The sequence below is a fragment of the Argentina silus genome (genome assembly GCF_951799395.1).
Source record: "Argentina silus genome assembly, chromosome: X".
Taxonomy (NCBI): domain Eukaryota; kingdom Metazoa; phylum Chordata; class Actinopteri; order Argentiniformes; family Argentinidae; genus Argentina; species Argentina silus.
The window spans coordinates 27540881-27554961 of record NC_139653.1 but is presented as its reverse complement, the minus strand read 5'-3'; the positions used below and the strand labels follow the sequence as shown (position 1 = coordinate 27554961).

General features: G+C 42.8%; 1 protein-coding gene across 4 annotated transcripts in view; it reads right to left on the bottom strand.

Moving 5' to 3' along the window:
- col4a3 (collagen, type IV, alpha 3) overlaps positions 1-14081 on the bottom strand; it is a 45186-nt gene that overhangs the window by 15395 nt on the left and 15710 nt on the right. For 3 of the 4 annotated variants that reach the window (XR_014554945.1, XM_083696356.1, XM_083696357.1), the window contains 25 exons: positions 12769-12822; positions 12224-12250; positions 11962-12036; positions 11755-11817; positions 11567-11602; positions 11300-11347; positions 11085-11159; positions 10889-10933; positions 10698-10760; positions 10502-10546; positions 10343-10396; positions 10132-10173; positions 9923-10004; positions 9249-9284; positions 8855-9019; positions 5904-5996; positions 5653-5748; positions 2790-2860; positions 1736-1924; positions 1412-1580; positions 1225-1317; positions 988-1089; positions 761-855; positions 369-519; positions 156-269 (listed from right to left, as the gene is read on the bottom strand). Coding sequence is in view for 3 of the 4 variants with exons in the window: in XM_083696356.1 (XP_083552482.1) it covers positions 156-269; positions 369-519; positions 761-855; positions 988-1089; positions 1225-1317; positions 1412-1580; positions 1736-1924; positions 2790-2860; positions 5653-5748; positions 5904-5996; positions 8855-9019; positions 9249-9284; positions 9923-10004; positions 10132-10173; positions 10343-10396; positions 10502-10546; positions 10698-10760; positions 10889-10933; positions 11085-11159; positions 11300-11347; positions 11567-11602; positions 11755-11817; positions 11962-12036; positions 12224-12250; positions 12769-12822 (2083 nt within the window). In the remaining variant the exon portion in view is untranslated. Of the gene's footprint in view, positions 1-155; positions 270-368; positions 520-760; positions 856-987; positions 1090-1224; positions 1318-1411; positions 1581-1735; positions 1925-2789; positions 2861-5652; positions 5749-5903; positions 5997-8854; positions 9020-9248; positions 9285-9922; positions 10005-10131; positions 10174-10342; positions 10397-10501; positions 10547-10697; positions 10761-10888; positions 10934-11084; positions 11160-11299; positions 11348-11566; positions 11603-11754; positions 11818-11961; positions 12037-12215; positions 12251-12768; positions 12825-14081 lie in introns of those variants that run through there. The other variant, XM_083696358.1, reaches the window with a different exon arrangement.

Sequence of the window (14081 nt, the reverse complement as noted above, 5' to 3'; positions counted from 1 at the left end):
AGACAAGAATTTCCTACTCATCATCAGTGCTGTTAGGGTACAAAGGCTTTCAGCTAATGGAGAAGGGAGGTATAAGTATAATATTGGAGGAGGCTACAGGTTGAGATGCCATAGACGGTGTGGATGTGTTAGGATGGACCTTTGATGAACTGTACCTGTGAAACCCTTTAATCCTTTGAGGCCTAATGCACCCTGTGGACCAGGAAGACCAGGCGTACATTCTCCCACATCACCTTTCGGACCAGGCTGCCCGTTAGCACCTTTAATGCCTGAAGAGCAACACCAGAAATCAGACTGTGCATGTGTGTGTGTGTGTGTATGTGTGTGTGTGTGTGTGTGTGTGTGTGTGTGTGTATGTGTACACTAACCGTTGTCACCCTGTGGTCCATCTCTTCCTGCTAGGCCATGAGATCCGGCCAGACCAAGCAGTCCAGGGTCTCCAGTAAGCCCAAGAGTCCCATCTTCCCCAGGGGGACCCTTTCTACCCAGCAGCCCTCGGAAACCTGGTCTAAAATCACCCTGAAACACAGAATACACATTATGGAGACACAAAGAAACACACACACACACACACACACACACACACACACACACACACACACACACACACACACACACACACACACATACACACACACACACACACACACACACACACACACACACACACACACACACACACACACACACACACACCGTCTGATTTCTGCTATTGTTGCTCCACACAGTATGATTTCACATTTTCATGAGTAATGCTGACCTTGGGGCCTGGCATCCCAGGGGCTCCAGACGGTCCTGGCCGTCCCATGCTCCCAATCCCAGGGGAGCCTGGAGCCCCTGGCCATCCCTTGTCACCTGTTAGGGCCCATTGGGGAGAGGGAGTCTTTCATTAGTAAATACAGTATGCACATGAGCTCCGTCTTATTAGAAGAATGAGGTAGGTAATGAGGTAGCCTATAGAGCAGTGTTTCCTCATGTCATTCTCACCTTTTGGTGTGTTTCCAGGAGGCCCCTGCACAGACAGACCTCTCTCTCCCTTGGTGCCAAAATTGCCAGGAAAGCCAGGATATCCATTGATACCAGGATTCCCTGAAATAATATTGACCATTACCAATGTAGCCAGTAGCTTACCAGTACCTTACCATTACTATGCAGTGGGCCTACTTCAATCAACTATTTTCTATGTCTTGCTGCAAGAACTCACATCCCAGCACAAACACTCACCGGCTGGCCCGGGATTGCCTGACAGACCTTTCTCTCCCTTCAGTCCTGGGTCTCCAGGTGTTGTTATTGTTTCACCTGCTGAGCCTTTCTCTCCTGCATGAGTTGTTCCCCAGACAACCAGAGGACATGAGTGAGAAACACATTCACACATTCTGTAAAATATTGTAGATCAATCACAGTCTCTTACCTGGATCTCCAGGTCTCCCTCTCAGGCCTTGCACCCCAAGGTTACCATTCTGTCCAGGGGCTCCTGGAGGTCCCACACCTGGAGGACCCTGAGTTCCCATCTGTCCCGTGCGTCCAGGCACACCCTGAACCCCAGCAGGGCCCAAATCACCCTTGGGCCCAGGAGGTCCCTACGGCAAACACAGTTAGCCCCTCATTTTGGTTCATCATGAACACTCGGAAGTTAGTTCTGATCGATTAAGGAAGCATTTTTATCCTAGGTCAAATATCCCTCAATTATCATTCCTTGATGTATGATGGGGAGGAGGTTGGAGATCACAATTACCGGGTTGCCCTTAAGCCCAGGTAGGCCTTTTACTCCTGGGTATCCTGTAATCCCATCAGCTCCATCTTGACCAGGAGCACCTGGAGAGCCGGGTGAGCCAACAGTCCCCTTGTCTCCAGGTTTGTCCATGAAGCCTTTCTCCCCTTTGGGCCCAGGAGCTCCAATCACACCAGGTGAGCCATGAGAACCCTTCAGACACACACACACACACACACACACACACACACACACACACACACACACACACACACACACACACACACACACACACACACACACACACACACACACACACACACACACAAAGGGGTTCACTATTCTAATATTATAAGAATGAAAATAGTAAGAATGAAAATAGTCAGTGGAAAAATGTAATCATATTCATGAGCTCAATTTCATGGGATATCAGAACACATGCAATCTGGGTTTTGAGGTTGTTATGATCCTGTGTGGGAGTTCCTTTTGTAATCTTAGTGTTTTGTGTGACAGGTTTCATGGCACTGTGACACTTTATACTGTAGCTTGCACTTAGTGGCCGACTGGTGTGTATTTGTTTATTGTCTACTGTGTTTTTTCTGTATGTTGTTCTAATATATCTGCTGCTTAAAGCGTATTTCCCCTCTGGGATTAAAGGAGCTACACATAAAATATCGCTCTTATAATTGCAATTATAATAAGCTGTTTGTTTACAAGTGTTCTACTAGCCATTGGTAGCTAGCTTCCATCACAACATCAGCTATCCAGACCATTGAGATAAGATCCCAACATGTGAAGTGAAGAGGTAATAATACATATTTGCTTTGATAGTTTTGATTTGCCTATTTTCTATAACAAGCAAAGATTTGACAACAGAGTCGCTAATACCATAGCCAATTGAAACATTAGTGGGGAACTATTACTTTTAAACACTATCGTTCCACAAAAAGATTAGGCCATTATATGCTGTAGTAAAGTACAAATGTCATGTGTAACTCATTTAATAAAGTAACACAGTACTCTACTGTGTGTGCATGTGTAGTGATCCCATAGTGGTTGTCAATCCAGGTAAACTCACTAGTGGACCAGCTGGACCTTCAAGACCTTTGATACCCCTAAATCCTTTGGTTCCTGGAGCACCATCTTGTCCTGGAGAGACACACACACTGTAAATATATGTCTAATTCATGGTAGCAGCCAATAGGTTGCTATAAATACACTGTAGTGTTTTTTGGAGACAAGAGACATGACGTGCTTGTGTGTGTGGGGACCAAACATTTGACCACTATCTTACTATTTACATGTGACTGATACAATGACAGTGCTGTTTGATCTTCTATTGTGAATGGTGATCAATGCCCCCATCTCTCAGCCTGGAGCACTTATTTACAGTGGACATGGCAAAGATGAAATGCTTAAGACGGCTGCACCAGGTGAATTGGCCGGAGCCATGGGGGGAAAAGACAGCTTTTTTTATCTTCAGTTGGACTCTTTTTCGTGTCATGTATTATCATTTGTCACCCCGTGAACAATCAACATCTGCTTGGGCTGGCCGACTGCAGAGTCTCGACGGAGCTTTCTCGTTGTTTGTGCGGTGTGTCTGAGGAGGGGGCCACGGCGGAGTTTGATGCAGTGGTATTTGTGAGGGTATTTGAGTAGGAATCGGATCATTGGGCCATTGAGGACATGGGCTGATATAGGGAGGACATGGGCTGCTACAGAGTGGGGCCACTACAGAGTGGGGCCGCTACAGAGTGGGGCCGCTACAGAGTGGACAGGGGCGAGATGGGCATGGGAGACAGCTCTCACAAACCTATAGCCCTGGTGGTGTCAGTGAGTCCAGCCGCAGAGGGGGAAGAGGGGATACCCTCCCTAGGGGGTACCTCAGTGTATAAGGGTTTCATATCCTTTTGGGCGGTGGCAGCCTCAAGTGGAGAGGAGGAGTCCTCGGTCACCATTCTGCATGATACAGGGGCAGCCCAGTCATTTCTGGTGAAGGGGGCTATGAAATTGGCCGGGTCCACTGCTCTAGGCCCTGGTAAAAGGGTTAGGGGTGGAGAGTGTCTCCATCCCGCTGCATAGGGTTCTCCTAGGTCAAATATGGGGCTATGTCACCCTTGGTGTGGTGCCCAAATTGCCAGTTAGGGGGGTTAGTTTGTGGTTGGGTAATGATCTGGCCGGGGAGCATGTTTGTGTGTCTCAGAGGGTGATTCCAGTACCTGGAGATGCTCCAGACTTTGAGACTGTGGAGAAGGAATATTCAGGGATATTCCCAGCTGGTGTGGTTGATCTTCCTCAAATACCAGTCAAAGTGAGTCAGGTGACTGCAAAGTAGGTGGCAGGTGGCGGGGTCAATCATACAGGAGGGGGTTCATGATGTAGTTGCCCCCCTGGGCCGAAGGCAGGCCACTAGGCTGTGCCTTGTGAATGTGATGATGCCATTTCAGGTCTCGGAAGCGCTATCCTCAGTTACCAGGAGGGGATTGTTTGGTGAATACCGAGGCCCAGTCAGCAGGATAATGTTAGGTGTTTGGTGGGGTGCTTATTAGGGATACCCCAGGGTTAACCCCCTTGGCTACCCCTCATTGGGAGACGGCTGATGCAGCCCAGAGTGGGAGTATTGTCTCCATCCAAGGAAACTGACTCTGGTAAAGGAAAGCTGGCCGACACAATGGAGTTTGAGGCTGTTGAGCCTAGAGATAGTGAGTGGAGTTCTCCAGGTGTGTTGATTCCGGGACCTAATGGGGCGCTGCGGATGTGTGTCGAGTGGGTGCAGTGACCAAAACAGACTTGTCTGCTGTCCCCCGGCTGGAGGATTGTGTTGATCAGATAATGTGGTCATATACATTGCTTGTGTAGTGTACACAGAATCATCTCACTTTGGAAAAGTTCAGAATGACGACTCAGGGGTGTGAGCTTGGCTATGCAGACATACTATCTGGTCATTCGTCACTTGCCAGGCAAAGATAATGTCATGGCTGACGCCTTGTCACGAGTGGGGAGTGATCGATAGGCAAGCGGTTGTGTGGCTGTGAGGTAGAGCATGAACAACCATCATCCGCTTGGGCTGGCCGACTATGGAGTCTTGACTGAATTTTTCCCCGGGATATCACATCACATCCAACATGGTCCACACATTCAAAACATACATGTAATCTAGTTTACCGAACTACTAGGCAGCCATAGCCCTCATGTATGAGTGTCTGTCATGCAGGGATGAGCAGATCATTATCTATCATTATTAATCATATTATATCTTTTGGAGTCAGATATGATGTAATGTTAACTTGTGTCAGTAGGTCATGTGACCACTATAATGTAGAGTCTGCTTTATCATGTCCATAACCATGTGAAGTTTATTATGTATAAATGTACAGTTCTTTATCCTTATGCCGTCTAGTTCTTTTTCACATCTTCAACAACTCCTTAAGCATGATGGGTTCACAGTGGGAAAACATGATACTGTATGTCATGGCATAATACATACTGTATGTGATAGTGTATATAGAGAGCCGAAGCGTGTTGTCAGAACGTAGTTTGGTCAAGTTTGTTCTTCTGGTTCAAGCCTAAAATCTCCATTCATTTTTCCTATCAGGATTTTTTAACAGCTAATATAAGCGTTGTGTAACATGTAGGCCTAAAGTTTCTTGTATGTTTTCTTGTCCGATTAGCGTTTGATTCATCTTCACTTTGGCTATCTAAGTTAATACGTTGTCTCTAAGTTAATATATCAATTTTAAAGTTTTGACTTAGAAACAAAATAATTGCTAAACAGTTACACTATTTAATCAGAGAATAATAAGCCTATGTTATACAACGCTTATATTAGCTATTCAAAAATTTAAATCCAGAGGGGAAAAATTAAATGGTATTTTTGGCTTGAAATGGAAGTTAGTTCACAGACTACATTTGAAAAATGACTTATGTATACTAGGTGTTACCTGTCTCTCCTGGTCTGCCAGGCTCTCCAGGTGGTCCGGGGGGTCCAGATGTAGGATCAACGGGGAGACAGTGGTAACAGACTTCACCCTTCTGACCTGAGAGAGACAAGAACATGCTGCTCAGAAGCTCTTGAGAGTTAAACATAAAGGTAGTGTCATAACATTAATAATTTTGTGTCAACTTCATATCGATATTCCTGCAGTACCATTTCACAATAGAACCACTTTGTCACAGATGTTGCAGATCATACCTGGTTCTCCCAGCCCGCCCCTATCTCCTGGGGCTCCACTGATGCCTTTGATGCCTTTAGGTCCGGGAGGTCCAGGGTTGCCCCTCACTAGATCTATGGAGAGAGCAGAATTAGCTTATACCTCTGATGTGGGGAGGTGATTCTCACGAAATTCTGAATTATGAGATATCTCCTTTGAATTTTTTTTAAAAACATTGACCAACAGATTACCATTTGAAGCAGAAAAAAACTAAGTTTTAAATTATTGTAATGTTAATTTGTAATAGTCTAATGAATATACATTATGCATTTTTTTATACATTTTCCATAACAATTGAATAAAAACGCAATATGTCTACTTCCCGAACCACACCCATGTTCACACTCTGGACCTTGCTGCTCTACAGGCATCCAAATAACAAATCTGACCTGCACTGACCTCACCATCTCTGACAATCTAGCCATTATGCTTGATGATAACCATCTACATCACTGAGATTAAACACACGCACCATCACATTCTGAAATCTCAAAACCCTCATAAACCCTGTCACCCTCTCTTTTTGCCTATCTGAGACAATTGCTAACACACCCCTCTGTCTGTAAGTCTCACCCACCAAACAAACTGCCCCCCTCTCAAAACCTGTGTCATTCGTCAAATCTGCCCCCCATGAAGTCGACTGGATGGCAGCTTGAGCGGGTACACAAAAAACTGGACTAACTGTACATGCTGAAACCTTCAAGCAACACCTCCAGCTATACAAGGATGCTCTCCATTCCACTCGCTCTTCCTACTACTCTAACATCATCCAGTCGAACCGTGGAAATCCCAGGTTACTGTTTTTCACCATCAACAAACTCCTCCAACCAGTCAACAAATGCAACACCTTCCTCTCATTCCCACATCAAAGTTGAAGATCTCTACAACCAACTGGCCTCATTCACCACCCAAACCTGATGCCAAGACGCCAACCCTGACCAACAACTCCTTCACCAACTTCACTGAAACTCTGCTGACATCATAAGGTTAGTCTTAGGCATGAACTCCTTCACTAGTGCCCTTGACCCAGTCCCCTCCACCTCCCTTGCCACTATTCATGTCTCCCCACCTGAAAACTCGCTACAGTCACCCCCCTCAGAATAAACTTCAAACTCCACCTCACCACCTACAAAGCCCTCCAAGGCCTGGCCCCATACTACCACGCCTAACTGCTCCAAACTGACAACCCTGCCTCCCTCCGCAGCCTTAGGTCTGCCAACATATTGTTCCCCACATCCAGAGCAAGGCTCAAAACCTGTGGGACCAGGACCTTCTGCATCATGGCTCCTCACCTCTGGAATGTTCTCCCCAGGGAGCTTAGGGATGCTTCCACTCTATCTTGCTCCAAATGCTCACTTAAGACCCACCTTTTTAGAATAGCTTTTAATGTTTGATTGATCTAGCTTATTTTTTTGTTTATTTGTGTTTATTATTTTCTTGTTGTCTTTGTTTTCCCAGATTTAAAGTGTATTTGAGTTTTATAGAAAAGCACTATACAAACAAAATTTATTATTATTGTTATTGTTATCATTATTATTATCATCATCATTATTATTATTATTATTATTATTGTTATTATTATTATTGTCATTATAAAGAAAAGTAGAAAACCGATAATGTTTCATGTCTTCTTTGAATGGCTAAACCACAGAACAATTCAGAGTTACATATAGTGATGAAAAAACACAGAAACATATTATCAAGTCCATTCAATGACTTGTGATAATTCATGCTACAGTAAATCTGTAAATCTTTAATCTTGCCATATTTTGCAGAATAACTAAAAAACATGTCTCTTAGTTCATGCATAGACCTAAAAGCACTGGTAACACTTTATATGAAAGGTATATACATAACACCTTCACAAATGTTGTGTCAGCCTTTTATAATGCATTTATGTAACATCTATGTCATATATGATATAGATGTGCAACAGTATATCGGATTAAATCGGGAAAGGTCATTCTGTTGGAATATGCCTCTTACATACAACCAATCATTGGCCTTGTGTATTTAACTGAATTTATATAAATGCTTCCTTGAATGAAATGTGTGTTGGATGGAGCTCTTGGAATGAAATGTGAAGTACAGAACATAGAGAGCCAACATGTTAAAAAAAAACTCTGAACTGATTACTGTGAAGTTGGGATTGGTAGGACAATATTATTTAGGCAAAAATACTATGAAAATGGAGAAACAAATTGAGACATGTCATGTGCGAGACCAGTGGGGAAGCGATATATGTACAGATTATGAATCTGAGGGTACAGATTAGTAATTCATGTGCACAGATTTCTGAACAGAAAGTACGGATTAACACATTGGGTTTTTTTCTACCATGTAGCCCTCTGTACGGGCTCTGTAAAGAGGGCTAAATTATTAATTACTGTTTTTTTCATTTGCTAGATGACATTAGAGGCAGTAAAAAAACGGTTAGGGTTAACACTATTGGCAGGGAGAGAAAAGTGGTAACATTCAGCAGTCCATTATTTGACATAGAAGGTTGATCAAATTTGGTATTACATATACTTTTCATGTACTCCTGGGGAACTCTTGTGTACCCCTGGGGAGTACCACTGTTTGGTAATGACTGATGATTTAAATATATTTAGTGCTTATGAATTTAAACATGGCCATTGAAAATAATAAGGACATATCTGTAATGAGAATTTAGATGGAAAATGCATACAAATATGAAAATAACATGCTGAAATATCTGAGTAACACTATGTACATGCAATGAGCACAATTGTCTGTGTTGTCTGTAAATGATATATACATTCTATAGTTACATCATGTTTTTTAAAAATTGTCAAAGGTTGGTTTCATCAGAATCACCTGGGTGTCTGCACTCATACCCTACTGCATCAGCTAGAGAACTGACTGCTGAGGAAGGTACTGTATAGGTTGGTCATATGAGTTGAGCAGCTACCTGGGATTCCAGGGGAACCTCGGTCGCCTACAGGACCATCGTCTCCAGGGGGTCCGGTGGGTCCGGGGGGACCTATGACATAAGGGGCAGGTTCCCCCCTGTCCCCTTTGATACCAGCAAAGCCAGGGGGACCAGGATTTCCAGGGGCCCCAGGAAAAGACAACCCTGAAATAATACAATGTTCATCTTGTCTGTCAGTGCAGGATAATGTGTGTGTGTGTGTGTGTGTGTGTGTGTCTGTGTGTGTGTGTGTGCGCACGCATGTGTGTGTGTGTGTGTGTGTGTGTGTGTGCTTGTGTGTTTATCATTATATATGACACAAACAAAATAACGAGTATGACATTGATAAACAGTATATACTGTAGATGGAAAGCAAATAAAAACAGAGGTTTACCTTGTGGCCCTTGCATTCCAGGGAAACCAATCACACCTGCAACAAAACAGAGAGAGTACTGCTACTGACAAGTACTGAGGGAACTAAACAAAGTTAAATTGAGTTGAATGAAATTGAAAGAAACTGTTTCAACAGTTGAAAGAAAATACTTTCTTCGTGACAGAATGATTCACTCACTGCTTTATTTCCCATCATACAGTACTATTAAAGTGGTACAACATATGTGTGTAATTTCTAGTTCTAAAATCTGCGCACAAGAGCCAAAAATGGGTCCCCACTTGTGTCACGCAATAAGTCTATGCACCACATGCATGCCAGGTGCACGTAGAATACTGAAACTAGTTTCTAATAGGTCTAAGAGATACTAAACATAACAAAAAGTAAGGACGCAAACATTTTTTAAACTTTCAAATGGGTGTTTACACTGCCGCCCATTCATGAGAGAAAATCCTCAACCGGGAAATTGCTTTAGAAAAAGTTATGCATGTAATGCAAGTTATGCATTACAGCCAATGTTTTTCAGATAAGTGAGTGATCGATAAGATCTTATACACATACAGTGTATGATCCCTGATACCAAAACATGAGGTTTGAAAAATACAGAGGTTGTCATGAAGATCCTCTTCTTCTCTTAAAGCAAATCAGTTGGTTGACACTTTGATGGTGTACAATACCTTGTTCACCAGAGGGTCCAGGAGCTCCGAAAGGTCCATGCAAACCCTGTCGTCCTTTAATTGTCAGATTTAATTGGATCAACTGGAAATAAATGAACATGAGCCCTGTGTAGGTAAAACCAGCCATGCCACAGCTAAACCATAACACTGCAGAATTAATACATAAAGTGTAATATTAATGCAAGCATGGATCATCACTTATCACTCACATCCCCTGGGGGACCAGTAGGGCTGCGGTCACCTTTCTCACCCTGAACAGACACAAACACACAGTGACATATAGAGACATATATAAATACATGTCCGTTATTCATTGGCTAGCTACTGACTGACTGAATGACTGACAGAGCAGACTATTGGCTGGCTCACTGGTTGATAGAATAATTGGTTGATTTATGATATATGGTTCGTATGACTAACCTTTGACCCCTCTATTCCAGGAGGCCCCTGGTAGCCCATGTCTCCTTTCTCACCCTGCAAGAAGGAGGACAGACAGTTTAGACATGTTGAAGAATCAGATGTCCAGCCATATTTGAAAGGTTTATCTGTCATATGACGGTTGGGTGGTTGACTATTTACCAGAGCTCCATACGCCCCAGATACCCCATCCTTGCCAGGTTTCCCCTGAAAAACAAAACCTTAATTGTGCCTACTAGTGTGAGCATAAACTATTAACATGACACAGTGCACATGTTAATATCTGGCATACCACTGTAAATATGTTCATTGAATAAAATATAGCAAATGCAATGATAAAATCTAGGCAATGTGCTACCAGAGCGCCCGGTTCTCCTTGGTCGCCTTTCTCTCCTTTATATCCACGACGCCCATGGCGACCCTGTAAGAGAGGAGCTGTCAAAAGACTGTAAAACATCACAAACCAACAGAGAGACAGAGAGACATACAGACGGATGGATGGACAGCTCAAATAGCTATAACTCCTCAGTTGAGAGTGACTGTACTCACAACTTGACCAGGACAACCTTTCTCTCCCAGATCACCTGGTTCCCCCTGTAATGAGTCCAAAATCAGAACAATGGGCTTTTGAGCTTGTGTGAGAATGTGAAGGGAGTATAACTATGACAATAATCCTGAAGTAATAACAATGACAATAACGTGTTTGAGAAAGTGTGAATATGGTGCATATTAATGTATTCATTACCTTAAGCTCCTTAGGACCCTCTGCATACAGCTTTATACCTTTCTGTCCAGGTATCCCAGGGGGACCTCGATCACCCTAAGAATGACACATTTAAGTTATGCTTCATTATTTGCTCAGCATGAATCCATAACATACTGTGTTGAGACAGGTACATCTGTAGATGAGATTGTCACATGTGACAGTAGGACAGGAGGTGATGGAGGAAAGTTATTTACCTTTTGACCTATAGGGCCTGGAATTACAGGGCTGGGGTCCTCCTGACCCTGTGTTGTAAATAGAGATGTTAGAAACAGAGGAGCACACATTTATAGCAATTGGATGGGGTGATAAAAGGGTAACTCTTTGTACAGCACCACCTAAGACTGCCAGGACCATGCAGAATTACACTGGCCAGGATCATGCACGCTGGTCAGGATGGCCATGACCATGGACAATACTACATCATTAAGGACCATGGACAGCGGTATCATTCAGGCCCTCACCTTCTCTCCTTGTAGACCTGGCAACCCTGGTGATCCCTGGAAAATAAAACGGTTTCAGACGATTCTTATCTAAACAAATGGCAATATAATGGCCAATATAATTTTAAAAAAGAGGATAGTGAAAGTAATTTAAGTCATTTTTGCATAATTTGTGAAAGAGGGCACATTAAAACTTAGCGTCCACTGACCGGAGTTCCAGCCAGTCCCTCAAGTCCAAGAAGACCCAGCAGTCCAGGTAGCCCTGGCTGACCCTGTAAAACAGTAGCCATTCAATAGTTTGCCAATGAAGTTCTGGCTGTAATAAGAGGCAATATGTAATCCTTGTACTGGAGTAAAAACATATCAAATTGTGAAACTGTGACTGGTGATGCAAGCAGATTGGGGGGCCTCCTGACCTTTACACCTTGTCTTCCTGGAGGACCACTCTCCCCTTTCACTTCAGGAGGAACTGGAAAGTAGTAAGAGTCTCCCTGCCCACACACACACACACACACACACACACACACACACACACACACACACACACACACACACACACACACACACACACACACACACACACAAGCTTATTATCACAGAAGAGAAGTTATAAGCACGCTAACTACAAACATGCATCAATGATGTTCACACATATATAGATATAACTTACACACATACCTTAAGTCCTGGTAGCCCAGGAATACCCTGCAATAAAATAAAATTAGATCAGCAGTAAATACTAAAGAAGCCCTGTCACTGAAATATAAGCACTCTATGACACTGTGGTAGCAGGACCTGGCATGTACTGGCAGTGATGATTGACGGCTATGATGATGGCTAGCAGTTATGGTGATGATAGACAGCTACTATGAGGTGCTTTAGGACAGCAGGGGCATCACTTCAGTTAAACCTAGGGTATGGCAAAACAATTTACTTTACTTACTTAATTACTTTTAATACTCAACAATCCTTGATCCTGCCCTATCTATTTATAGGTATAGTCGCCTAAAGGTAACCTTTACTGGTGCATGCTGGGAAATGTCACCAGTCGTTTACCACTGCAGCTCAGCGCATGGCACTCCAACTGCAACTATTGCACTGATTCAATAGGCTACCCAACGTTTCAAAGATGACCATAGCCTAGGTACAGGACAACTGCCATACCCTGCCATACCCAAATGACACCCCTGTGTGACAGGTGACAGCAAGTGGGCAGCACTTACTGGCAATCCAACAGGTCCAGGCACACCAGATAGGCCTACATATCCACTCTCCCCCTAAAACAGCATACAGTACAAAATGGAATTAGGGTTAGGGCATTGTCTTACCATAATTGGCCTCATTCCTACGTGAAGCCTTAACCGACCGGTCTTAAGGACGTTTCTCAATTGTCCGAAACTTGCTTCCTTGTGACCTCTCCTCCATCCTCCACTCGCTTTCTACTCACAACGCATTAGAGAACATATAGGTTCCTCCCCTTAAATATTCTCCTCCAATGCTTTTTGAGAAGGAAGCCAGTGGGGGATGGAGGAGAGGATGTGAGGAATCAAGTTTCTAACGTTTGAGAAAGGGCCGTTTCACCAGGAATACCCTGCAAGAAAATAAAATTGCCTCTTACAACAAATGGTGTCATTCCTACGCGACACTCTGAGCCTCAACTGACCTGTCTTGTAGGACATGGAACCAATCTGAAGCTCTGAAGATTAAAAATCATCCACGATAAAATAGATCCTAACTTGTGAGGTTCATGCACCCATTGCTTTCTATCGGACTGCTACTTATGTTACAAAACCATGAAAACTTGAAATAAATCATTAGTCACTGTTGTTTGAAGTACATTTTAGAATAATTGACATGCATGGTTAATTTTGCACAACTGTGGGTAAAGCACCTGTTTCGTTTCATGTGAAATGTGAGTTGCTCAGCTTGTTGGCTCACTGAACAAACTATGCTAGTTTTCGTGTACATTTCCAAACTGAATAACGGTAATAATAAGTCCTTTTAAAAAGTCCTTTGCTAGTTCAAGTTCATGTAACTAAGAAATTCAGTGGAAAAAGTTCCTGAAGAAGTTATGGGCTTGCAAAGACTTATTTTGGTAAATATGGTTAAAATATGGTTTGGGCTATAGACAGTCTGATAGATGGATCGAGATAGATTCATAGATAGATTTTAAAAGTTAGATTGAGTTGTCAAGCTTAAAAGATGAAAGACAAGATGCACTTTAAAATGTATCATAGGAACCCAATGGTCCTCATAGAAAACCATGTTAATTAATGCAACTTAAAAAGGCTTAATGATATGTTAATGTTAATGTTAAAAAGTCTAAATAGTATCAAATATCTGAATGAAAGTTCTTTACATGGAGTCAGTCTACACATTTTAAAGTTAAAGTGAGGTGTCAAGCTTAAAATATGAAAAAGTGGATACATCATGAAATGTCAAAATGAGTTTGAATGAAACTGAAAAAGCATAAATGGTATGAAAAATATGTTTTCAAAACGTGTAAATAGTATCAAACATCTGAATAAAAGTTATT